The 24,427-nt window shown below is 60.4% G+C and overlaps 2 protein-coding genes across 6 annotated transcripts; both read left to right on the forward strand.

Moving 5' to 3' along the window:
* Window positions 1-8,336: 8,336 nt before the first annotated feature.
* HMG20B (high mobility group 20B) lies at window positions 8,337-13,393 on the forward strand. Its single transcript, XM_041764543.1, has 10 exons — window positions 8,337-8,432; window positions 8,711-8,766; window positions 9,097-9,205; window positions 9,705-9,908; window positions 10,444-10,564; window positions 10,864-10,910; window positions 11,181-11,253; window positions 11,514-11,729; window positions 12,250-12,382; window positions 12,717-13,393. The coding sequence occupies exons 2-10, from the start codon at window positions 8,729-8,731 to the stop codon at window positions 12,727-12,729; spliced, it is 954 nt and encodes a 317-aa protein (XP_041620477.1). The 5' UTR covers window positions 8,337-8,432; window positions 8,711-8,728; the 3' UTR covers window positions 12,730-13,393.
* A 1,613-nt stretch (window positions 13,394-15,006) lies between these two features.
* GIPC3 (GIPC PDZ domain containing family member 3) lies at window positions 15,007-24,175 on the forward strand. 5 transcript variants are annotated; one of them, XM_041763113.1, is made up of 7 exons: window positions 15,007-15,066; window positions 15,288-16,251; window positions 17,030-17,192; window positions 17,322-17,502; window positions 18,980-19,092; window positions 19,572-19,666; window positions 19,780-24,175. In XM_041763113.1, the coding sequence occupies exons 2-7, from the start codon at window positions 15,491-15,493 to the stop codon at window positions 23,861-23,863; spliced, it is 5,397 nt and encodes a 1,798-aa protein (XP_041619047.1). In that variant the 5' UTR covers window positions 15,007-15,066; window positions 15,288-15,490; the 3' UTR covers window positions 23,864-24,175. The 5 variants fall into 5 exon arrangements, with proteins under 5 accessions (XP_041619047.1, XP_041619046.1, XP_041619049.1 ...); XM_041763112.1 differs by lacking the exon at window positions 15,007-15,066 and adding an exon at window positions 15,157-15,287 and having other exon boundaries at window positions 15,416-16,251; XM_041763115.1 differs by lacking the exon at window positions 15,007-15,066 and having other exon boundaries at window positions 15,304-16,251; window positions 19,572-19,653; window positions 19,780-20,059.
* Window positions 24,176-24,427: the final 252 nt, after the last annotated feature.

A 24,427-nucleotide genomic window follows, 5' to 3' on the forward strand; every position in this document is an offset into this window, starting at 1 on the left:
GGACACGCCCTGCAACTCTGCGGGTCTCGTCTCCCCAGATCTGGGCTGGGCGTCATGCACACAAGTCCTACAGGGGCGCCTGGCTGGCTCGGCCCATACAGGGAACCACCCTTGATCTCAGCCCCACGTTCGCCTAGAGATTACTTTTTAAAAAAATAAAATAAAATCTTTTTTTTTTTTTTAAGTGACATAATTGTTAGCTCTTAATAGTCTTAGGCAGAAAGGTTTCTCAGCCACCCCCCCTCACCCCGGTCACCTCTACAGTACTCTGGGCCGCCCCTCCCCATCATAACCCTGACATCTGCTCCCATCTGGCCACCCCAGCTGTAGCTGTGTCCCCCACTGAACTATGACCGTGAAGGCAGGGGCCGGAGCCCTGTCGGTCACTGTGCTGTCTCCAGCGACGCCTGGCACATAGTAGGAGCTCAAGAAACATCTGTCGAATGACCGTATGCTGGACCCGGAGGCAGAGATTCCGAAGTTCAGAAACAGACAGGAACCCGCTGACCAACCAGGGGCCCAGGCAGCCCACGAAGGGGGGGTGTCCCAGTCCAGACCCCCACACTGACGCAGGCCACCCACCACAGTACCCACTGTTTTATGAAAAGGAGCCCCCAAAATGGGTGTGGATGGGGTAATAGGGACTCAAGATAACCTAGTGGTGGAGGGGGCAGCGGGGAGATAAGGGGTCACCAATTTGGAGGAGATAAACCGATAAGGAGAGACAAGAATCTAAATTCTTTCCTCCCCAGAGGCCATGCTCCCGCCCGGTTCTCCAGGGGAATGAGAGATGACTTAAAGACATTCTAAAAAAAAAAAAAAGACATTCTCAGCCTCAGCTTTACACTACTTTTAAAAAATACTTGCCTACACTTCTTTAAAATGTTTTTAAAAAGTTATTTGTTGGGGGCAGCCCTGGTGGCCCAGCGGTTTAGCGCCACCTTCAGCCTAGGGCCTGATTCTAGAGACCCCGGATCAAGTCCCACGTCGGGCTCCCTGCATGGAGCCTGCTTCTCCCTCTGCCTGTGTCTCTGCCTCTCTCCCTCTCTGTCTGTCTCTCATGAATAAATAAATAAAATCTTAAATATAAATAAATAAAAAGTTATTTGTTGATTTAAGGCCCCTCCACCCCCAACGTGGGGCTCGAACTCACGACCCTGAGATCAAGAGTCACACGAGATCCAGAGTCACACGCTCTGTTTCTGAGCCAGCCAGGCGCCCCTCACCTAAGCTTTGTATTTACAGTTTCTCATCTCCTTTCATCCCACATCCCTGGGGGATCCTACACTCCTTCTTACCCATTTTACAGAGAGAACAGGCTCTTACAGAAGTCCCTGGCCAGAGGGCACGCGGCTAACAAGAGGCAGATTCAGGACCCAAGCTCAGCTCCCCGCGTGATCCGCAGCGTCTTTGAGCTCTTTATTTGCTGGTGGGGCCCCACCTGGAGAGAAAGGTGCCTGGAGTCCGCTCTGACCGGCCTCCCCTGCGGGTCAGGAACGCACAGGGCTCAGCCCGCACCCCCTGGAGCAGGTGCAGCACGAGGAGCGGAGCAGGGGGCGTTTGGCAGAAGCACCAACACATCTCTGGGTTTTCCTCCCAGGGGAGCCGCAGGCTATTCCTGGGCCTGGACCTTGGCAGGGACGGGGCGGGGGTGTGGGGGTGCGGCAAGAACAAGGCAGCCCCTAGCTGTGTCCTTCCTTCCTTCCCTCCAACCTTCCTTCCCGGACTCATTCATCTGCTGGATCTGGCCTCAGGCTGAGCCCCAAAGACTGAGGCCCCCAGTCGGCCCCCCTGTGGCCGGTGCTGGTGCTGGAGGCGTCAGACGCTGAGTGGCAGCCCGAGTCTGGGCGTTCCTCCGGGGCACTGGGGAGCCACGGCGGGGTTTTGAGAGGACCTGGGGGGGAGGGGGGTCCCATATAGTCTGGGTGGGGACGAGGGCGTCTGCTCCTAAGCAGGCCTTTGGCTGCTGGGGTTGAGGCAGGGGTGAGGCTGGCAGGGGAAGATCAGAGAAGGTCCTGCCTCAAGGAGGATGTGAGAAAGCAGGCCCTCGGGACAGGACGGAGACAGGCTCAGGGTCCAGAGAGATCCGGACGGGCTCGGATGTGCCCAGAGCGTCCAGCGGCACCCCCCCCCCCCCCGCCCCTGCTGGAGATCGGATGTCCTCCTGGCCACGGTCCAGCTGCAGGTAGGGAGGGGGGTTTGCTTTGATCCTCTCCCAGACCAGCCCCCACCCCGTGACGAGGAGCGGGGGGTAGGGGAGGATGGGGGGTGGGAAGGGGACCGGTGGAGGTTGCTAGAAGCCGCCTGGGACCTTGGCCAACTTCCATAAGATCCCAGGGTGGCTGTGGGGGTGGGGCCCACAGCCAAGATCAAACCCAGTCTCAGGAAAGCTCCAAAGCCTCAGTTTTCCTTTCTGTAAAGTGGGCACGACTGTAGCACTGCGGGATAGGGTCACAGGGTTGGTGTTCAGCCTGGAGATCGGGGTTCGCCAGCCCGGGCACAACACATGGCTCCAGATCATCCTGTGGGGCTGCGGGGGGCTGTCCTGTGCATCCCAGCATCGCTGGCCCCCACCCAGTAGACGCCAGGGGCACCCCCCACCGCAGGTCGTCACAGCCAAAGATGTTTCTAGGCATCGTGCAGGGTGCCCTGAGTCACCCTGGGTGGCAACCACCCTACTAGAAAATTCTCCGTTGCCGGCGGGGGGGGGGGCTGTTTCTGCAGCTGCACGGACAACGGGGACCAAACCAGCGAACACGTTCAGTCCACTGGGCCTGGAGGCTGAGCGCCAGGCCCAGTTCTAAGGCAGAACATGAATTAAGCTCCTTAACCCCTCGACGTCCTGACACAGTCACCGTCCCGTTCTGGGAGCGCTGGACCGAGGTGCAGGCGGCTTCGGTAAACAGCTCGAGTCACACACCAAGGACTCAGGGCCACCTCCCTGACCTTCCGAGGGTCCCCCGCCCCCCACCCCTTCTTTCTGGCGGCTGAGACCTCAGCCCTCCATCGCCCATCACAGCAGCCCCTCGTGCTAAAGGTGTCCCTCAAACATCCCGAGGGTGGCCCAGGTCTCCCAGCAGCGCTAACTACACCCTGATTCATTTTTTTCTTTTAAAAAATATTTTAAGGGATCCCCGGGTGGCGCAGCGGTTTGGCGCCTGCCTTTGGCCCGGGGCGCGATCCTGGAGACCCGGGATCGAGTCCCACGTCGGGCTCCCGGTGCATGGAGCCTGCTTCTCCATCTGCCTGTGTCTCTGCCTCTCCCTCGCTCTCTCTCTCTCTGACTATCATAAATAAATAAAAAATAAAATAAAATAAAATTTAAAATAAAATAAAATATTTTAATTATTCATGAGAGACACAGAGAGAGGGAGAGACACAGGCAGGGGGAGAAGCAGACTCCCTGCGGGGAGCCTGATGCAAGACTCGATCCCAGGACCCGGGGATCACGCCCTGGGCCCAAGGCAGACGCTCCACCACGGAGCCCCCCAGACGCCCCCGCACCCTGATCCTACCCCGTGTTGGCAAATAAGCATTAAACATTTCAGTGGGGGACACCGCAACCCAGGGCTGGTGTTTACAGCACGAGGACAGTCTGATCACAAACACAAAGGATGGCCTCTCATCTGTACAGAAACACGTGTGTGTGCGTGACTTGTGTTTCCCTTGCGTCCTCTCCCCTGCCACCTCCCTACCCCCCATCCCAGATTTCCATCTGGAAGTCCCAACCCCCAGGATCTGGAAATACACCCTTGTTTGGAAATAGGGCGATTGCAGATGTGGTGAGTTAAGATGATGTCACTCTGCAGGGTCCCGAGTGGACCCGGTCACAAGGGAAGGATGGACACCGACACACGGGGAGAAGCCAAGTGACCATGAAGGCAGGGAGGTCTGGGCGCCGCTTGGACAGGCCGTGGAGCACCCTGGACGGCCAGCGAGCAGACCCTGGGAAGCGGGGAGAGCCGGGGACAGTGTCCCTGGGGCCGCAGAGGGGACCAGCTCTGCCCAAGCCCTGCAGGTGCACCTCCAGGCCCTGGCCCCCGGCCCAGTACCTGTCTGTTGTGTAAGGCCCGGGTTTGCGGTGCTTTGTTTCTGCGGCTCCAGCAGTGTGCGCACACGTGTGCACGCGTGTGGGTAGGAAATGTTCTATTAAGTGTAACAGGTTGGGACGCCCGGATGGCTCACCGGTTGGGCACCTGCCTTGGGCCCAGGGCCTGATCCCCCGGGATCGAGTCCCGCGTCGGGCTCCCTGCATGGAGCCTGCTCCTCCCTCTGCCTGTGTCTCTGCCTCTCTCTCTCCCTCTCTATCATGAATAAATAAATCTGAAAAAAGAGAAAGGAAAAGAAAGAAACTAACATGAAATTTATTATTTTAGACAGCTGTGGTTCCTGCTTTTAAGGAGAGCTAGGTGGGTTGGTTTTTTTTTTTAAGACTTTATTTATTTATTTTAGAGAAAGAGAGCGCAAGTGGGGAGAGAGAGTATCCCAAGTGACTCGATGCTGACTGCACAGCCCTTCATGGGGCTCAGTCTCGTGACCCTGAGATCATGACCTGAGATCATGGCCTGACCTAAACCAAGAGTGGGTGGCTGACCCAGCTGAACCACCCCGGCGCCCCTACCGAGGCCTAAGTACTGAGAGACCTTTCTGTAGCTAAGAAAAAATAAGGGGCGCCTCGCTGCTTCAGTTATTGGACACACGACTCTTGATCTTGGGGTCATGAGTTCGAGCGTGAAGCCTACTGAAAAAAAAGAAAGAAAAAATGATTTATAATTTCAGGGCAGAAAGGACCTGCTGTCAGATAAATCACGAAGGATGTAAAGTCAAATTATAGTACGAACACTGCTGCTTGTGTGTCGCTTGTTTGGGGGTGTGGGTGTGTACGGGCTGCATGAATTGGACGGAATCCAATGCAGTTTGGACTGGAAACCCTTATTTTTTCTAGAGAATATCCATGCAGCAAGATCTTTTTCTTGATCCCCAGGAGCTACAAATTGCTTTCAAAATCAACCTCAGGGGCGCCTGGGTGGCTCAGTCCGTTAGGCGTGGGACTCCCGGCTGCCGGGACAGGCCCCTCTTCTGGCGGCAGGCTCTGCGCGGAGTCCACTGGAAATCATCTCCCTCTCCCTCTGCTCCCTCCCTGCTTGCTCTCTCTGTAAAATAAATAAATATTCTTAAAAAAAGGGGGGGTGGAATCTGTGGGTGACTCAGCGGTTTAGCCCCTGCCTTCCGCCCAGGACATGATCCTGGAGTCCCAGGATAGAGTCCCGCGTGCGGCTCCCTGCATGGGGCCTGCTTCTCCCTCTGCTGTGCCTCTGCCTCTCTCTCTGTGTCTTTCATAAATAAATAAATAAATAAATAAATAAATATATAAATAAACAAACAAATAAATAAATAAAATCTTTAAAAAAGAAAACCAACCTCAAAAGATATCATTTCTTTCTGACCTGCAGGATGACCCTGAATTCCTTGGGTGGTACCTTGGGGGGCGGGGAGGACAGTTTCTAAGGCAACCCCTTGTCAATCAAGCCAAAGAGGCGGGGTTCCCCATCTTCCTGCCTGGACTTCTCACCTAGGTTTTTGTTTAAGGCAGCGGAGGGAGGCGAGGGTGGTGTGTCCCAAGAAGCAGTAGAGCAGGGTCTGGAATCTGGATCCGTCAAAATTCCAGGGCACGCTCATCCCACTCGGCCCAGGGCTGCCTCTTAGGGAAGCAGGTTGTGCGGGGCTTTGATTCACATACCATACAATGCACCCATTTAAAGTGTGGCATTCTGAGGTTTTTAGTATATTTAGAGTTATGCAACCATCACCGCGGTCTAATTTTAGAACATTTTGATCACTCAAAAAGGAACTCCATGCCCATTAGCAGCTTCTCCCCCATTGCCTGTCCCCGCGAATTCCCCAGCCTCAGGCATCCACTAACTTTCCGTCTCTGCGGATTTATTTGCCTGTTCTGGACATTTTGTATGAATGGAGCCACACACTTGTGGTCTTTTGTGACCGGCGTCTTTCACTGAGCATCATGTTTTCAAAGTTCACCCCCCCGTTGTAGCATGAATCAGCAATTTATTCCTTTTTTTTTTTTTTTTTAAAGTTTATCTTCGTGATCTCTACATCTAACGTGGGGCTTGAACTCATGACCCGGAGATCAAGAGTCACAGGCTCCTCTGACTGAGCCAGCCAGGCGCCCCTTATCCCCTTATTTGTTTCTTTTTTATGGCCAGTGATATTCTATTAGATGAATGGACCACATTTTGTTTGTTAATCAACTGATGGGCATTGGAGTTATTTCTACTTTTCGGCCATTCTGAATCATGTTGCTGTGAACATTTGTGGACAAGTTCCTGCGTAGACATGTGTTGTCCATTCTCTTGAATTCACCTCTAGGAAGGGGGTTTCTGGATCACCTGGTAACTTCATGTTTAATGTTTTGAGGAACTGCTAGGCTGTTTTCCAAAGCACTTGCCTCTGAGAAATTTACTGTATTTCACACATTTGCTTATTCGGCAAATGCGGATTGAGCAGCTCCTGGGGCACTGTTCTAGGTGCTGGAAGTGTTAAAAACCACTCGCCCATAAAAGAGCCTCTTGGGGCAAGTCATCAAAGTGGGGCTTAATGCCTAAGCCAACTACAGCTTCAGCCTCCCCCAGAAATGTTAGGTCTTACTGGGTCAGCCAGGAACTTTCCATCCTCACCCCAAAGGAAAATGAGAGAATCAGCATAGTAAGACCGCCAGCTCTTGCCCTGCTAAGGGAAAGTCACCTTGCAAGGAGGAACAATTCTTTTCTCTTGCTAAGAACATCTTCTCCCCTTTTTCCTTTCTCTATAACTTCCCTTTAAAATTTTATTTATTTATTTATTTATTTATTCATTTATTCATTCATTCATTCATTCATGAAGATACAGAGAGAGAGAGAGAGAGAGAGAGAGAGAGAGACCGGGACACAGGCAGAGGGGGAAGCAGGCTCCATGCAGGGAGCCGGATGCGGGACTCGATCCCAGGACCCCAGGATCATGACCTGAGCCAACGACTGAGCAGCCCAGGCATCCCTAACCTTCCACTTTGTTCACCTCTTTGGAGCGCCCTTCTACTTGCTAGGTGGGATACTGCTCCACCCGTGAATCACTCAACAAAGCCACTTAGATTTTCAAATTTATTCCGTTAAAATTTTGTTCTTTGGGGGACGCCTGGCCGGCTCAGACATAGAGCATGTGACTCTTGATTTCTGGGTGGGCCCACGTTGGGGGTAGAGCTTACTTAAAACTGAAAACAAAACTGTTATGTAGCAGAGGAAACAATCACATGGGGAACAAATAAGACAAGGTGTATGGGGGAAACCTCATTGAGAAGTTGACATTTCAGCAAAGACCTGAAGGAGATCAAGCCATGAGCCAGGCGGATAACCTGGAGGAAAGGGCACACCAGGTGCAAAAGCCTGAAGGCGGGAGTGAGAGAAAGGGACCTATTTGTATGTGAGGGACATCAGGGGGTGGAGAAGGCAGAGGAGGGCAGGGCGGTGATGTGGGAGAGTTGTTTGGGGACTAACGGGACATCGTGAGCATCCAGCGGCCACAGCTGTCATCCTGGGAGTCGGGGAAGTCCCAGCCCAGGCCACAGGACCACGCTGCCGCCTGGAGCTCCCCCAGATCCCAGAGCAGAGCCTCCGGCCCCTCCATCTCCACGGGGTCCCAGCCCCGGACCTCAGCTTCGGGCATCCCAGCCTCCTGGTCCTGCACATCGTGCAAGGTCCCCATTGCAAGGGGGGCGGGGGGGGGGAAGCGGAGCCTCCGGGGGAACAGCAGCCCCCGCCCGCGCACTGCGGGGCTGGGCACAGCGGGACGCCGGGGGCCCTAACTTCAGGGACTAGTGGGGTAACTTCCCCGCCCGGTTTGCGAGATCCGAAGACAGGTCCCACCTCGTCCTGGGGCGGGGGGTGGGGGAGACCGCCACGCTGCGGGGAAGGACCTTAACCCCCTTCCCTAGCAACCGGCCGCCGTCTCCATGGCAACCAGGGAGGGGCGCGATCTCGCCCCGCAGGTCCCGGGATCCCGCTGGGGCGGGGAGTCTCGCCTTCGCCCGGAGAGGAGGAGTCCGCGCCGCGCCTACTGGCCCTTTAAGGGGCTCCGCCCGGCGCGGCCCCAAGGCGCCCCGATTGGCCCCGAGAGCGGCCGAGCGCAGCCGAACTTGACGCACCCGCCCGCGGCCTTCCCCGTCCACCTCCCACGCGGCCCAGCGGCTGCCCCAGCCAATCGCCGGCCGGCGCGCCAACCCTCATCTGCATGGCCACGCCCCAGGGAAAGCCTGCACCCAATCGGACGGCTCGCGGAGGCCGTATTAGCATGCCGGGGGCGGGGCGAGCGGCAGGGGCGGGCTCGGGGCGGTTGGTTGGAGCGTCGCAGCAGCCGAGAGGTCCGGGAAAGTTTCTTTGGAGGTGAAAACAGCCGCGGAACTCGGGGCCCTGCGAGGGGGCGGGGGCGCGGGGGTCCCGGGACCGGGGAGGGGCCCCTCCCGGACCGGGGGAGAGTGGGCCCGGCCCTTCCGGGGGGCGATCGCCCAACAAAGGATCCCTGGGGCGCCCGCCCTCGAGGGCCTCCCCGCCCCTGGATCCGGCCCCCCCAAACACCCCGGGCCCGGCATTCCGGGATCCCCGCCGGCCCGGCCCGTCGGCGGCTCGGGCGCCGCTCACCCGGCCACGCGTCTGCCTTCCAGGTGGGGCCGGGAGCGGCCATGTCCCACGGCTCCAAGCAGCCCGGCGCGGCCGCCGCGTGAGTGCGACTCCCCTCCCCCAGCCCACTCGGGTCTGCAGCCCCGCCCCCGCCCTCCCTGTCGGAGCTCGTCGCCCCTCGCCCCTCGCCCCTCGCCCCCGGGTCTTGACTCTCCCCACTGCCGGGCAGGACCTCCCGCACGCCCCCAGCTCCCCGCCCCGGTTCCTCCCGGGGGTCTCTCCCGCCCCCCCCCACCCCCGCGCTTCCGTCCCGGCCCGCGGATAGTGACCCCCGCAGAGCCCTGCTCCCGGGCCCCAGGCCCCTCTGTGCCAGCTCCGCGGTCGGGATGGACGTGAGGGCGGCGGTGACCCTGGCGTCCCGTGGCTCCAGGCCGGCGGGCGGCAAGGCTCCGGGACCGCACGGGGGCTTCGTGGTGGCCGTCAAGCAGGAGCGCGGCGAGGGCCCCCGGGCCGGCGAGAAGGGGTCCCACGAGGAGGAGGTGAGTCCCTGCCGTGGAGGGGGCAGCCCTGGGGCTCGCCCCTCGCCTGGAAGCTCCACCCCGGGCTAGATTTGAATTAGCTGCGGCCCCGCCCGCAGTCCTGATTTTCCTCCCGGCGCTGAGGCCCCGCCCCGTGCCGCACGCCACGCCCCCGGAGGTCCGCGGCCCCGGAGCCCAGGCCCCGCCCACCGCCAAATGTCCGGTGGGAGGCACCTTCCCGTCGTCCCGCGGGGCTTTCCTGCGGCGGGAAGCCACGCCCACGCCAGATGCCACGCCCACTCGCCGTCGCTGGGCCCAACCGGGGTCCTTATGCCCCGCGCCCGGGGCCTCCGATCCGTCACCCACGCGGCCAGCGTTCCCCGAAACCCGCCCTCTCCCAGTTCTGGCCCTTGATCAAGCCATACCTGCAGGTTTCCAGGATAGGCCCCGCCCAGCCCTCTAGCCCCGCCCCAACCCTCCAGGCCCCTCCCAACGGCGCGGAGTGGGTACTGTTCTGCAGCCCGTGAAGAAGCGCGGCTGGCCCAAGGGCAAGAAGCGGAAGAAGATCCTGCCAAATGGGCCCAAGGCACCGGTCACCGGCTACGTGCGCTTCCTGAACGAGCGGCGCGAGCAGATTCGCACGCGCCACCCGGATCTGCCCTTTCCCGAGATCACCAAGATGCTGGGTGCCGAGTGGAGCAAGCTGCAGCCGGCGGAGAAGCAGGTGGGGACCACTGACCTTGCCCCACCCACTCGGACACTGCCCTGCGGCCACATCCCCCAAAGGGCTTCCGCGGGGAGCACTGACCACCCTTGAGCCCTCCCCAGCAGGCGGAAGGAGGGGAGGGTCGCAATAAGCAAGAATCCACGGAAAGCTTGATAACCAACACGGAGAGGTCTAAAGAAGTAGGAGTGGGGGCCGGATTTTTATGTGATACCTCTTGGTTTTCAAATCCTGCTAATTAAAGTTGCAAAAATATAGGAAACAAAACACACCACCAGTTTGTACCCTCTAAGTGGGATTTCACCAAGCAAAATGGGTGTGGGAGCCCAGTCCAGCCTGGAGATGGGAGCCTGCCCTCAGACAACTGGGAGAGGCTTTTAAAGGCAAGAGTGTGGGGGAGGAAGGTGCCCTGCACAGCAAGCCGAGGAGCCGGGTTCACCTCCAAGGAGGGAGCTGTGGGAAGGTGCGGTGTTGGCCTTGGAGGCCGGCAGCCCCTGCCCCTGGGCTGGGACAAGCCTTCCGCTGCCCCCACCAGCGGTACCTGGATGAGGCCGAGCGGGAGAAGCAGCAGTACATGAAGGAGCTGCGCGCCTACCAGCAGTCGGAAGCCTACAAGATGTGCACGGAGAAGATCCAGGAAAAGAAGATCAAGAAAGGTGGGAAGGGCCCCAGCCCCTAGGCAGCTGGGTGCGGGCTCTGAGACAGGTGACCCAGGCAGACCGACCCGCCCTCCTCCATGGGACTCAGTCCCATGAAGACAAGACAGCTCTGGGTGAACAGGGCTGAGCAGTGCCAATGCGGGGGCACACAGACACTGGGGGTCCTCACAGGAGCCTGCCCCAGGACAAGTAGGGCTAACTTGGGGGGGGTCCCAGGCGGGGGGACGGCACTTGCATCGCAAAGCAATGTGTGGGCCCCTGCCAGGCTGATCCTGCCCTCCTCCCTCCCCCACCAGAGGACTCGGGCTCTGGGCTCATGAATACGCTCTTGAATGGACACAAGGTAAGTACCCCTCCTCCCAGGACCATGCCTGGGCGAGAAAGGTCTGGAGGCCTTTAGACCCCTGGGTGAGCCAGAGCCAGCTCTCATGGGAGGAAGCAGTGCCGGGCCTCCAAGTGTGCCAGCCGACGTGGGGCAGCCACATCGTGGGAATGTTGTTAAAAGGACGTCGATGCAGACGGCCAGAGGAATCCCTCTCAAGCTTGAGGGACACGTCCCAGAGGGGTTGTAGCTGCCCCACGCCCCCATCATCACCTTGTCCTGTCATCCCAGGGTGGGGACTGTGATGGCTTCTCCACCTTCGACGTCCCCATCTTCACTGAAGAGTTCTTGGACCAAAACAAAGGTGAGCGCTGACCAGGGGTTCTTGGGGAGGGTGCGCGGGCCAAAAGGGTGCCAAGGCCGCAGGGGGCGGGGGTGGTGGTGGTGGGGAGCATTTAGCACTCCCAACAAGCTGCGGCGCCCACCTCCCCCGCCCCGCGTGGGGCTGCAGGCAGAGCAGGACAGCCGGCCTGGCAGGGAGGCCCAGCCAAGGCAAAGGCCCCTCGGAGGGCAGGGAGGGCAGGGACGAAGCGCAGGCTCTGACCCGGCTCCCCCACGCCGCAGCGCGGGAGGCAGAGCTGCGGCGCCTGCGCAAGATGAACGTGGCCTTCGAGGAGCAGAACGCGGTGCTGCAGAGGCACACGCAGAGCATGAGCAGCGCGCGGGAGCGCCTGGAGCAGGAGCTGGCGCTGGAGGAGCGGCGGACGCTGGCGCTGCAGCAGCAGCTCCAGGCCGTGCGCCAGGCGCTCACCGCCAGCTTCGCCTCGCTGCCGGTGCCGGGTGCGGAGGCCCCGCCCCGCCCCGCCCCGCCCTCCGGGCCCCGCCCACGCCCCGCCCCGCCCTCCGGGCCCCGCCCACGCCCCGGCCCCTCCGCGCCCGGGCCCCGCCCCGGCCGTGCGACTCCAGCTCCGAAGGACCGTCCGCGTCGAGAGCAGAGCACGCGCCCGCCCTCGCTGACCCCTGCCCCGCCCCCTCCCTGGCCTTCCGCGCTGCGGCCGCAGCTGACAGCGGCTACTTCCTCTCCTCCCGGGTTTGGATCCCCCGGACCACCCCCCCCCCCCGGGGCTGCCCCTCACCACTTAGCACCCTCTGCCCCCTGCCGCACAGCTGACCTTGGTTTTTCCGGGTCTAGACGTCCTGATCTCCCACCTGACCCCACCGACGCGCCGCGCCTCTGGCCCCCGGCCCCGGGACCCTGCCCCTGCAGACCCCCACCCCCTGACCTCTGCTCCTGTGGAACCCGGCTGCGTCGGCCCCCCTCCTCCGCTGGGCTCCGGTGACCGGTCCCTGCCCTCTCCAGGCACGGGCGAGACGCCCACTCTCGGCACCCTGGACTTCTACATGGCTCGGCTGCACGGCGCCATCGAGCGCGACCCCGCCCAGCACGAGAAGCTCATCGTCCGCATCAAGGAGATCCTGGCCCAGGTCGCCAGGTGTGTGCCGGGGGCGGTGGGGCCGCCCTGTGCGGGCGGTGGGGGGCTGCCTGGGGCCCCGCGGACATGAGGCCGCCGCCACCCGGGACCTGCCAGGTGGGGCCTGTTTGACGCCCGCGGCCGGAGGCCGGACCCCTGGGTGGCGCTGATCAGATCGGGTACTTTACTGCTGCCCATGGGGTGTCCTAGTCCCCCTTGGCCAGTGGGATCCCCTGGGAGGCTAGAACGTCCCCACAGCTACTCGGTGGGTTTGTCTGGGTGGCTTCCAGCTGCCCGAGACCCAGGGCGATAAATGATGGGGGTTCCCCGTCACCCGTCTTCTTTCCTGTCACAGTGAGCATCTATGAGGGTGTCTGCAGCCCCACGGATCCAGAGAAGACCAAGCTTTGGTCATGGCCCCTTCTCTACCCCCATGGAGGAGGATTGGGGGTCCACCTTTTGGGGCCATGCCCAATCCTGCACCTTGGGGGCTCCAGCCCCCCTAAAATTAAATTTCTACAGCATCCCTCTAGCTTTCAATTTCCCCAGCCTCCTGAACCCAGAAAAATCACCTGCTGTACACGATATACCTAGAACCCATAGCCCCGAGGCCCGGCAAGGCCTGCTCGCCTTGCACATGACACTACAGGGACAGGGGAGCACCACAGGGCTGCGTAACCCGGGACACAAGGGGATCTGCGGCAGCTGGCTCGCCCAGTGTGGGGAGGGTTACACCTACTGCACCGGATCTCCAGGACCGGGCCAGGGACAGGGTAGAGAAAGCCCACCCCTGACACGCTGGGACCCCCAGCAGGTGCTCACCACAGGTGCCCCCACACAACAGGCACACTGCAGGGACACGCTCTCGTACCCAGGGCGGGGCCCTCTGCTTGTGACCTCAGATTCCTGCACCCCAGAATTGAGGGGGCTGGTACTGACCACCCCTCCCTCATTCAGCCGAGGGACCTTTGTGGAGGCAGCCTCTGCCTTTGCTCAATCTGGACTTTTTAAATAAAAAAAGTGGAATTTGAATTCCAAGCTTGTGAATGTTTTTTTCTGGGGGGGGGGGGGGGAAGTGGGCCAGAAGATGTGCCAAGAGCTCCCAAGACACCCCTGCTGGGTGTCCCAGGCCTGCCCACCCCTAGTGCCTGGCAGCCACTAACCCCCTTTCTGTCTGGATGAACCTGTCCTGGATGTTGGACTCACACACGTGTGGCCTCCACCATGGGCTCAGGGTCCATCCCCAGGGCGGCACCTGTCAGCACCTCGCTCTTTTTTCGTGGCTGAATAATATTCCAGCGCGTGGATGGACCACATTCTGTTGATCCCTTCACTCGCTGATGAACATTTTGGTTGTTTCCACCTCTTGGCTGCCGCGAGTCGGGCTGTGTGAACACGCGTGGACAGGCGCTTGAACACCTGCTTCCAATTCGGCAGGCTCTCTCCCAGGCGTGGGATTCTGTGCTTGACTTACTGAGGAAGCCTCGCTGCGACTTTTTGTTTAATGCGCTATTGAAGACATCCCAAAATTTTTGGAGAACAACTTGACAAACGCCCGTATCATAGGTTGAATCATGTCCCCTCAAAAGACACTGAAGCCCTAAACCCCAGCTCTCAGAATGTGACCTTATTTGGAAATAGGGTCGTTGCAGATATAATTAGTCAGGATGAGGTCATCTTGCAGAGGGGTGGGCCCCTGATCCAATATGACTGGTGTCCTTATAAGAAGATGAAGATGTGGACAGCCACGTGACCAGAGAGCAGAAATGGGAATAACGCAAGCTGCCAGAGAGCGCCGAGGAGCGCCCGCCGCCCCGGCAGCTACGACAGGCTGGGAAGGGCTCTACCGAGGGCTCTAGGCTGCGGGAGCGGGGCCTTGCTGACAGGCTGACGTCACACTTCGGGCCCCTGGAACCGAGAGACAGCAAGTCCCTGTGGTTTTAAGCCCCCCTCAGCCTGGAGAGACTCACACAGCCAGACGTCACCACCTCCCCGACCCGAGGTCCCTTGTCTGCCCCACACACCGCCCCCGCCAACGGCACAGGTGCCCCCACCCCGAGTTCGCAGTATATAGCAGGCGGCTCTTTATATACTTTGAGCACACAAGTATGTCTTCCTCGGAGAGTACCGCTTTGATGGGGTTTGGTTTTTTTCGTTCAGTTTTCAAAGGTTTGAAAGTGTACAAGTCTGTGGTTTCTAGCGTATTTACAAAGTTGTGCAATCATCTGCACAATCGGATTCCAGAACATTTCTGTCGCCCCAAGGAGAAACCCCGTACCCCTCTCAGCCACCGCCACCCCCACCTCCATCAGCCCCTCGGGGACACGAGCCCCCCTGCCTGTCCCTGGACGAGCCCGGCCCGGACCTGTCACACACGTCGGCTCACACGCCAGGGGGCGGGGGGGGCCTCCTGTGTCTGGTCCCCCACCCCCACCCCTCGGCCCGCCAAGCGTCATGTTTTCAAGGCTCGTCCATGGTAACACACGGCGTGTTTTGCAGGCTTGTAAACTTGACATTACATTTTCTTACATTGTCCAAAGCCTTCTGGGACTTGCCTTTTTCCATCAACGCTTGGTTTCTGAGATTCTCCCAGGGCGGGAGGCCCCTCTTCGGGCCACCCCGTGGCATTCCAGGGCCGCTGACTGTAAGAGCCAAGATTCTCATTGTTGGACGCCTCGGTGTTGCGTCCCAGGGGATTCCGACAGGTGCCTCCCGGGGGCCAGCGCCTCCTTCCCTCCTGTGACCTGGGTGTCCATGCCATTCCTCACCGCAGATCGCCGGGGTGCCTGCTGTCTCTGGGCACCAGGCCCCAGGATGTGGCAGCGGGGAGAAGAGGCCAGAGCCCCTGCCCTCCTGGGGCTGACACTGCGGTTGTGGGGACAGCCGGGATACAGGACGATTAAGTAGAACAGTTGATATCTATCAGGTAGGGCTCAATACCAGGGAGAAAAACCTAGGAAAAGGGATTGAGAGGTGGAAGGAGCGGACAACATTTGAGTAAGTAGCTGAGGTGAGGCAGGGACCCGAGCGCATGACTGGGAGATGGCCTTGCAGGCAGAAGGAACAGCACGTGCAAAGGCCCTGGGGCAGGACCCAACCTGGCATTAGAGGAAAGGCAAGGAGGCCGGTATGGCTGGAGCAGCGTGTGCCAGGGGGAGATGGGGAGGAAGGGAGGGCAGGGAGGGCGCCGGGCTGGTCGTGCAGAGCTTGGCGGGCCTCAGGGAGGACGGAGCCCCCGAGGGGGGTGGCGGGCAGGGACAGGGCGTAGCTGCGGTGATCCCCGGTCCCTGTCCTGCCCCTTCTAGGGTCCTTGCAAGGAGTACAGGGGCGCGCCTCGCACACGGGGCGCGCTGGGCACGCTCACCGCCCTGGTCCTCACTGGGGACCCCCGTTTCCGCCCCGTGTGCTGCTCAGGCCCCGCGGCCTGCCCGGCGTCCCCCGGGAGCGCGCAGCTGGCCTAGCAGGGCCCGCGCACCTGGGCCAGACCCCCCTCCGCGGCCCGCGGTGTCGCCTTCCCGGGAGGCTCGGGTTCCCGGATCCCCTTACCCAGCGGCTCGGCTGTCGCGCCCTGGGCCGGGGGAGGGGAGGCTGCAGGAAGCGGCGGATCCGGCGGCGGCGGCGGCGGTGGCGGTGGCCGCGGTGGCCCAGCTCCTCCCGCCATGGAGAGCGCAGCGGCCCACGAGCCCCGGGGCGCCGAGGCCCCGCGCCCGCCCTCGCCCGCGCCCTCGCCCGCGCCCGCGGAGCCCCCCGCCGCGCCCCGCGCGCGTCCGCGCCTGGTCTTCCGCACGCAGCTGGCGCACGGCAGCCCCACGGGCAAGATCGAGGGCTTCACCAACGTCCGCGAGCTCTACGCCAAGATCGCCGAGGCCTTCGGGATCGCGCCCACAGAGGTGAGGACCCCCGAGGCCCCCCTCCCCGCGCCAGAGCCCCCCCACGCCGTCTGAGCGGGGAGAGGGGTGGAGCCGGGGGCGCGGGGCTGGGGGCCCGGACCTCCCCTCCCGGGTGGACGGGCTCCCACCAGCGGGTCTCAGAGACGCGCCGCTCACATCCTGGGGGCCCCGTACCCCAGACCCCCTCTTGGCTCGCCCTGCGCAGAGGGCCTGCGTCGGGGTCAGCGGGTCCCTAGCCTCCCCGGACCCCCTGCGCTGGGCCAGCTAAGAGCGGACCCCGCCGGCGGGGAGGCGCCTCTGCGGTTCCAGGGCGCGGCGGGGGCCGGGGCTCCAGGTGCGAAGTCGCCCGGGTAGGGGCCCGGCTGCAGGGCGGTGCGGCTCGTGGCCCCCAGGGGGCGCCAGCAGATCCAGAATCGACCCAAAAAGTCGGTCTGGGGTGTCAGGGCGCCAATGTATCAAAACTGAAAATCTAGGGGTGACGGGGTGGGGGGGCTCTCTTCCTGCCCACAGCCCCCTTATCACCCTGCTCCCCATTCTCAAGGTCTCAGACTCCTTCTTGCCCCTCCACATTCGGAGAGCCCCACACCCCGACTTGGACTGGGATCCCCAGGGGCTGGGTGACCAGGCCAGTTTCATGCCCCTTTCTGCCTCAGTTTCCCTCCCAGGCTCCTGAGCCCATCACCCTGGTTGTTCTGCACAGACAGAGGGCGAAGAGCGCTGTCATTAACTCTGGGCTCCCCCTCCCCTTGGGACAGATCTTATTCTGTACCCTAAACAGCCACAAAGTGGACATGCAGAAACTCCTGGGCGGCCAGATCGGGTTGGAGGACTTCATCTTTGCGCACGTGCGCGGAGAGACCAAGGAGGTCGAGGTCACCAAGACCGAGGACGCCCTGGGACTGACCATCACGGACAACGGGGCCGGTTACGCCTTCATCAAGGTGCCCACGGAGGGCGGGCGGCCTCTTCCTGGGGGCTCAGGGCCCTGGGATGAGCCACTACCTGGGCTCTGGGAAGCCGGGGGGGGGGGTGGCTGGGGTGGCCCCCTGAGTGACTCTGGGTCCCTGCAGAGGATCAAGGAGGGCAGCATTATCAACCGGATCCAGGCTGTGTGCGTGGGCGACAGCATTGAGGCCATCAACGATCACTCCATTGTCGGCTGCCGCCACTACGAGGTGGCCAAGATGCTCCGGGAGCTGCCCAAGTCCCAGCCCTTCACCCTGCGCCTGGTGCAGCCCAAGAGAGCCTTCGGTGAGGGCCGCCTGGGGCCCAGGGGGCAGGTGGGGTGCTGGCCACGAGCCCTTCCAGAAGCGGGTTCTCTGGATGCCCAGCACAGTGGACGATGGGGGGGACGGGACAGGATGGAAGGTTCTAGATGTCTCTGGTGGCATGACAGAGAGCCTTCTGGCACCGTGTCAGGAAGAGGTCGGCAGTCTCTAGATTGTTATGGTCAGTCCAGCATGGGGGTGGCGGGTGAGGAGGTGTCTGGACCTGTCTGGTAACCTGGGAGGAGGTTTTAAAGTACTGTGGTCAGGCTACGGTCCTGAGAATGTTTTCCCAAGTGAGTTCTAGAATGGTGCCTTTTTTTTTTTTTTTTAAGATTTTAATTATTTATTTGAGAGAGAGAGAGAGAAAGAGAGAAAGCGAGCACAAGGAGGGGGAGCAGCGGGCAGAGGGAGAAGCAGGCTCCCATTGGGCCAGGGAGCCCTATGTGAGGCTCACTCCCGGGACCCCGAGATCATGACCTGAGCTGAGGCAGATGCTTAACTTGACTGGGTCCCCCCACAGGCGCTCCAGCAGGTAATTTTTTTTTTTAATAGCAAGACTTTCTCAAGGAAGGAACCAGCGTGTTGCTTCCCATTCCAGCCCCACTTTCCTATTTCTTTACGGATTGGCCTTTGAGTAGCACCATTCTCCAGCAAGAGGTTCTAGAAGCGCCCTGATGCATCTGGAGGGAGGTCCCAGGGAGAATGGGACAGGATGGGGTTCCAGACCTGCCCTGTAGCACAGCAGGGGACCCTGAGAGCCAGGCCCCAACGTTAGGAGGACTGAGTTCTACACAAAGTCTTCTCTAGGTTGACCCTCTGGCTATGGGAGGGTCTCAAGCATTCCTTCTAGAGAGAGTTGTTTTATTTTATTTAACTTTTAATTTACTTTATTAATTTATTTATTTATTTATTTGTTTGTTTTTTTTGAGAGAGTTGTTTTAAAAAGAGGAGAGGGATGGGGCGCCTGTCTGGCTCAGTGAGTGGAGCATGTGATGCTTTTCTTTTCTTTTTTTTTTTTTTTTTAGATTTTTAAAAAAGATTTTATTTATTTATTCATGAGACGCACACAGAGGCAGAGGGAGAAGCAGGCTCCCTGCTGGGAGCCTGATGCGGGACTCGATCCCAGGACCCCAGGACCCCAGGACCCCAGGGTCACGCCCTGAGCCGCAGGCAGACACTCAATGGCTGAGCCACCAGGCGGCCGGGAGCATGTGCCTCTTGATCTCACCGTCGTGAATTCGAGCCCCATGCTGGGCGTAGAGATTACTTAAAAAACGTAAAAAAATAAGAAGAGGAGGGAGATTCAGGGGAAGAAAGGATTCTCAAGGCAGGTCTCTGAAGACTCACCCGTGGACCTAAGGAGGGCTTTGAAGGCTTAGAAAGTTCTAGAAAGGCTCAAGGGCTTACACAGATGTGGGTCTGCCCAGAACGCACGCCCCTCCCCACTCTGTCCCCTGCAGACATGATCGGCCAGAGGAGCAGGAGCAGCAAATGCCCCGTGGAAGCAAAAGTGACCAGTGGGAGGGAGACCCTGCGTCTTCGTTCTGGGGGGGCTGCCACCGTGGAGGAAGTGGTGAGTGAAGGGGAAGGGAGTCTCCTGGGGCTCTTGCACCGAGCACTCGGCTGAGGCCGTGGGACCTCGGGTAAGACCTTCTCCTTCTTCCCGCCTGCTCCCCTCCCTGTCAAGTGGGTCCTCCTTGCGAGGCGGGGCAGCGGCGGGGGCCCTGAGCTCTGCCTCTGCTCACACCTAAGGGGCGGGGCCTCGGCGGGGCGGGGCCTCGGCGGGGCGGGGCCTCGGCGGGGCGGGGCCTCGGCGGGGCGGGGCCTCGGCGGGGCGGGGCCTCGGCGGGGCGGGGCCTCGGCGGGGCGGGGCGGGGCCTCGGGCGGGACCTGCGAAGGGGCGGGACCTGCGGGGGGCGTGCGGCGGGCCGCGGAGGGGCGGGGCCTTTAGGGGGCGGGGCCTCGGTGGGGCGGGGCCTCGGAGGGGCGGGGCCGCGTGGCGGAGCGGGAGGGAGCCAGTTTCTCACCCTGCGGTCGGTGCTCCTCCCCCAGCCCAGCGAATTTGAGGAGGAGGCGTCCCGGAGGGTGGACGACCTGCTGGAGAGTTACATGGGCATTCGGGACCCAGAGCTGGGTAAGGGGCCAGGGTAAGCCGGGCGGACCCTGGGGGGAGGACAGCCCACGGGGAGGGCGCCGAGGCCCACGGGGAGGCGGGGCCCGGGGAGCACCCTCACCCGCCTTCCTCCTGCTCGGCCTGCAGCGTCCACCATGGTGGACACCTCCAAGAAGACAGTGAGCGTCCAGGAGTTTGCGCACCGTTTAGACTCCGTCTTGGGCGAGTTCGCCTTCCCGGACGAGTTTGTGGTGGAGGTGTGGGCCGCCATCGGCGAGGCCAGGGAGGCCTGCGGCTAGTCTGCCCCGGCGCTGAGCGCGGCCCCAGCCCGGAGCCCAGCCCCCTGCCCCACACCTCCCGGCCGGTTCCCGAAGCCCGGCTCTGCACCACAGCCCGGGCCCCATCTGAGACCCAGCCCCGCTGCAGAGCCCAGGCCAGCCCTGGGGCTGAGTTTACCTCTAGAACCCACAGCAGTGTGGACACCAGTCCCAGCTCTGAGGCCAAGCCCTGCTCCAGACTCCAGGCCAGCCCTGAGGCCGAGTTCATCTCTAGAACCCAAACCGCTCCTGAGACCCAACCCAGCTCAGAGACTCAGCCCCCTTCCAGAGCCCAGGCCAGCTCCGAGACCAAGTTCGTCTCTAGAACCCCTTCCAATTCTCAGACCAAGCCCAGCTCTGAGCTCAAGTCTTGCTCTAGAACCACGCTCAGTTCTGAGACCAAGCCCTGTTCTAGACCCCAGGCCAACCCTGAGACTGAGGTCATTGCTAGAATGCAGTTCGGTTCCGAGAACCAACCCAGCTCCAAAACCCAGCCCTTTTCTAGAACCCAAGACGGCTCTGAAGCTAAACCAAGCTCTGAAATCAAGTTAAGGTCTGGATCCCAGAGAAGTGTTAAGACACAGCCCAGCTCCGAGACCAATCCCAGTTCTGGAACCCAGCCCAGATCTATGACCAAGACCCGCCGCCCAACTCAATCTGACACTGGAGCTCAAGACAATCCCATGACTCAGCCGTACGAAGACATCCAGTCTAGCTCAGGAACTCCCATTAGTTCTAGAGCCCAAGTCAGACTCAAGAAACAGCCCAGCAACAGTAGCCACACCAGCTCAGGATTGGAAGATGGCTCCCAAACCCAACCCTGCTCACGAGCCCAGAGGCATGCTACAGCTCAGTCCAGACCCAGACCCCAGCCCTGCTCTAAAACCCAACTGCACTCAACTACCCACCCCCATCCTGGGGCCTGGTCCAGTTCCAGCGATGAGTCCAGCTCAGAGAATGAGTCTGGTTTTAGACCCCACCCTAGTGCTACTACCGGGCCCATCTCCAGAAGTCAGACAAGCTCTGAAGCCCCATCCACCTCTGAGGCCAGCCCGGCCTCCGGAGCTCAGCTTGATGCCGAGCCTGGTTCTCACTGTAGAACACAGACCCGCTCTAGAATACCAGCTAACTCTGGGACCCAGACCAACGTTAAGGCCTGGGCACTTTCCAGAGCTCAGTCCAGCCCAGGGATGCCACCCAGCTCCAGAACGCAGCTCAATTCTGAAGCACAGACTGGGTCTGAAATCCCTTCCAGCTCCCAAACACAGTCGGTTGTTGGGACCTCACTGAGTTCCAGAATCCAGTTAAACTCTGGAATCCACTCTAGCCCCGGGACCCAGATCAATGCAGCAGCAGATTTATGCTCCACAAATCTGCCTCACTCTGAAGGCAGGCCCAGCTCCAGGACCCAGACTGGCCCAGGAACTCAGTCAACTTCTGGAAGTCAGATCATCTTGGAAACCCTGTCAACTTCTAGATACCAGCTCCAGGCCGCAGCCCAGGGCAGCTCTGGAGTCGAGCCAGACTTTGGGAAGCAGACCAGCTCTGGAACTCAGCTCATCTCTAGAGCCCGGCCGAGCTCTGGGGCCCAGATAAGTTCAAGAATTCAACCCAGCTCCAGTACCCAGCCCAGCCCCAGGATTCACTTTGGCCCTGAGACCTGGCCCAACTTGGAAACCCAGAGCAATTCCAGAACCCAGACTATTTCTGAAGCCCAACCCAGCTCTAGAACCCTGATCAGTTCTGGAACCCAGCTCAGCTCTGAGACCCAGCCCAGTGCAAGAATTCAGCCCAGCCCTGGAGCTCAACTTAGCTCCGGAACCCAGCTCAGTTCCAGGATTCAGCTCAGCCCTGAGACTCAGCCCAACTCTGGAACCCAGAGCAGTTCAAGAACTCAGGCCAGCTCCGGAAGTTACCCTAGTCCTAGAACCCAGGCTGTTTCTGGAACCCAGTCCAGCTCCGGGACCCAGACCAGTTCCAGGATTCAGCTCAGCCCTGAGACTCAGCCCAACTCTGGAACCCAGAGCAGTTCAAGAACTCAGGCCAGCTCTGGAACTTACCCTAGTTCTAGAACCCAGACTGTTTCTGGAACCCAGTCCAGCTCCGGGACCCAGACCAGTTCCAGGATTCAGCTCAGCCCTGAGACTCAGCCCAACTCTGGAACCCAGAGCAGTTCAAGAACTCAGGCCAGCTCTGGAACTTACCCTAGTTCTAGAACCCAGACTGTTTCTGGAACCCAGTCCAGCTCCGGGACCCAGACCAGTTCCAGGATTCAGCTCAGCCCTGAGACTCAGCCCAACTCTGGAACCCAGAGCAGTTCAAGAACTCAGGCCAGCTCTGGAACTTACCCTAGTTCTAGAACCCAGACTGTTTCTGGAACCCAGTCCAGCTCCGGGACCCAGACCAGTTCCAGGATTCAGCTCAGCCCTGAGACTCAGCCCAACTCTGGAACCCAGAGCAGTTCAAGAACTCAGGCCAGCTCTGGAACTTACCCTAGTTCTAGAACCCAGACTGTTTCTGGAACCCAGTCCAGCTCCGGGACCCAGACCAGTTCCAGGATTCAGCTCAGCCCTGAGACTCAGCCCAACTCTGGAACCCAGAGCAGTTCAAGAACTCAGGCCAGCTCTGGAACTTACCCTAGTTCTAGAACCCAGACTGTTTCTGGAACCCAGTCCAGCTCCGGGACCCAGACCAGTTCCAGGATTCAGCTCAGCCCTGAGACTCAGCCCAACTCTGGATCCCAGAGCAGTTCAAGAACTCAGGCCAGCTCTGGAACTTACCTTAGTTCTAGAACCCAGACTGTTTCTGGAACCCACTCCAGCTCCGAGACCCAGACCAGTTCCAGGATTCAGCTCAGCCCTGAGACTCAGCCCAACTCTGGATCCCAGAGCAGTTCAAGAACTCAGGCCAGCTCTGGAACTTACCTTAGTTCTAGAACCCAGACTGTTTCTGGAACCCAGTCCAGCTCTGGGACCCAGACCAGTTTTGGAACCCAGCTCAGCTCTAAGACCCAGCCCAGCTCTGGGACCAAGAACAGTGTAAGAATTCAACTCAGCTCTGGAAGTCATGTCAGTTCCAGGATCCAGCCTCTTTCTGGAACCCAACCAAGCTCTGGAGCCCAGAGCAGTATAAATATTCCACCCAGCTCTGGAGCCCAGCTTAGTCCTAGAACCCAGTTTACCTCTGAGACCTGGCTCAGCTCTGAAACCCAGCCCAGCTCTAGAACCCTGATCAGTTCTGGAACCCAGCTCAGCTCTGAAATCCAGCCTACCTCAGAGACCCAGCCCAGCTCCAGGATTCAGCTCAGTCCTGAGAACCATCCCACCTCGGAAACCCAGAGCAGTTCAAGAACTCAGCCCAGCTCTGGAACTTACCTTACTTCTAGGTCCCAGCCTGTTTCTGGAACCCAATTCAGCTCTAGAACCCAGACCAACTCAAAGATCCAGCTCAGCTCTAGCAATAGACGCCACCTACAGACCCCTGGCCTTGACCCCAGAACCCAGGCTGATCTCACTCCCCCCATCCAAAATCAGCCCTCAGGCCCACAACCCAGAGCCCTGACTCTGGCCCCGAGCACAGTCTCTCAGCCTCAGCCGCAGCCCCATGATCTGGTACATGGAACACAGGCCAATACCGGCCTGGCCAGAAGCCCACCAACTTCCCACCTGGCCCCACAGTCACAGAGCCCCTCAGCACCCCAGAAACCGGCGCTCTTCCCCAAGCCCCAGCTAGGACCCCAGAAGCCCACCCCACCCACCATATCTGACATCTCTAGTTCTGCCCCCAGGGTAGCCGTCCTGCATTCCCAGCCCCCTGAACCTCTAGCCCAGAGACTTGTCCCCTCCCCTACACTCAAGGAGTCGAGGTCTGCTCCTTGGGGGTCGGAGCCCCTGCCCCACCAAGGGGAGCTGTAGCTTGAGGGTAACATAATGTTGTTCCCCCATCCTGTCTCCTGCCCCTGCCTCCCAGCCTGGGTCCCCTGGAGACAGCAGGTGACCTCATTCCCCCAGCAGGTGGGGAGGGGGGGAGTGGGGAGAGTGGAAACAGGGGCTTTAGTTTCACTTGGCCTGGCTCTGAGAGGTGTAAGCAGATCCCAGGTCTGTGGAGTGGAAAGCCAGGCGTATGGCGGAGGGGGGCATGTGGGCCGGAGGTGGAGATGTGGGGGGCAGGAGACAGTTTTGTCCTCATGTACCTCGAGGGCTGGCGGGGAATAAAGGCATCTTCCACCCCTGCAGCTGGGCGCGTCGTTTTTGGGGGACGTTCATGGGAAGGCGGGGGAAGGGGCAGGCGTGAGGGTCCAGGGGGCTCACGTGACCACACGCGGCTCTGTGCCCAGCCCTTTACTAAGTGCGCGTGTGCCCGTGTGCCTGTGCGCGCCTGATGCTGTGTAAGGCTCGTCGTCCGGCCGGTCGGGCCGTGTTCACACCTGCTGTGGGCCAGGGGCTGTGTGTTCCAGGCCCGGCGGGTCTGAAGTGTTG

This window comes from Vulpes lagopus, chromosome 7 (genome assembly GCF_018345385.1).
Source record: "Vulpes lagopus strain Blue_001 chromosome 7, ASM1834538v1, whole genome shotgun sequence".
Classification (NCBI taxonomy): domain Eukaryota; kingdom Metazoa; phylum Chordata; class Mammalia; order Carnivora; family Canidae; genus Vulpes; species Vulpes lagopus.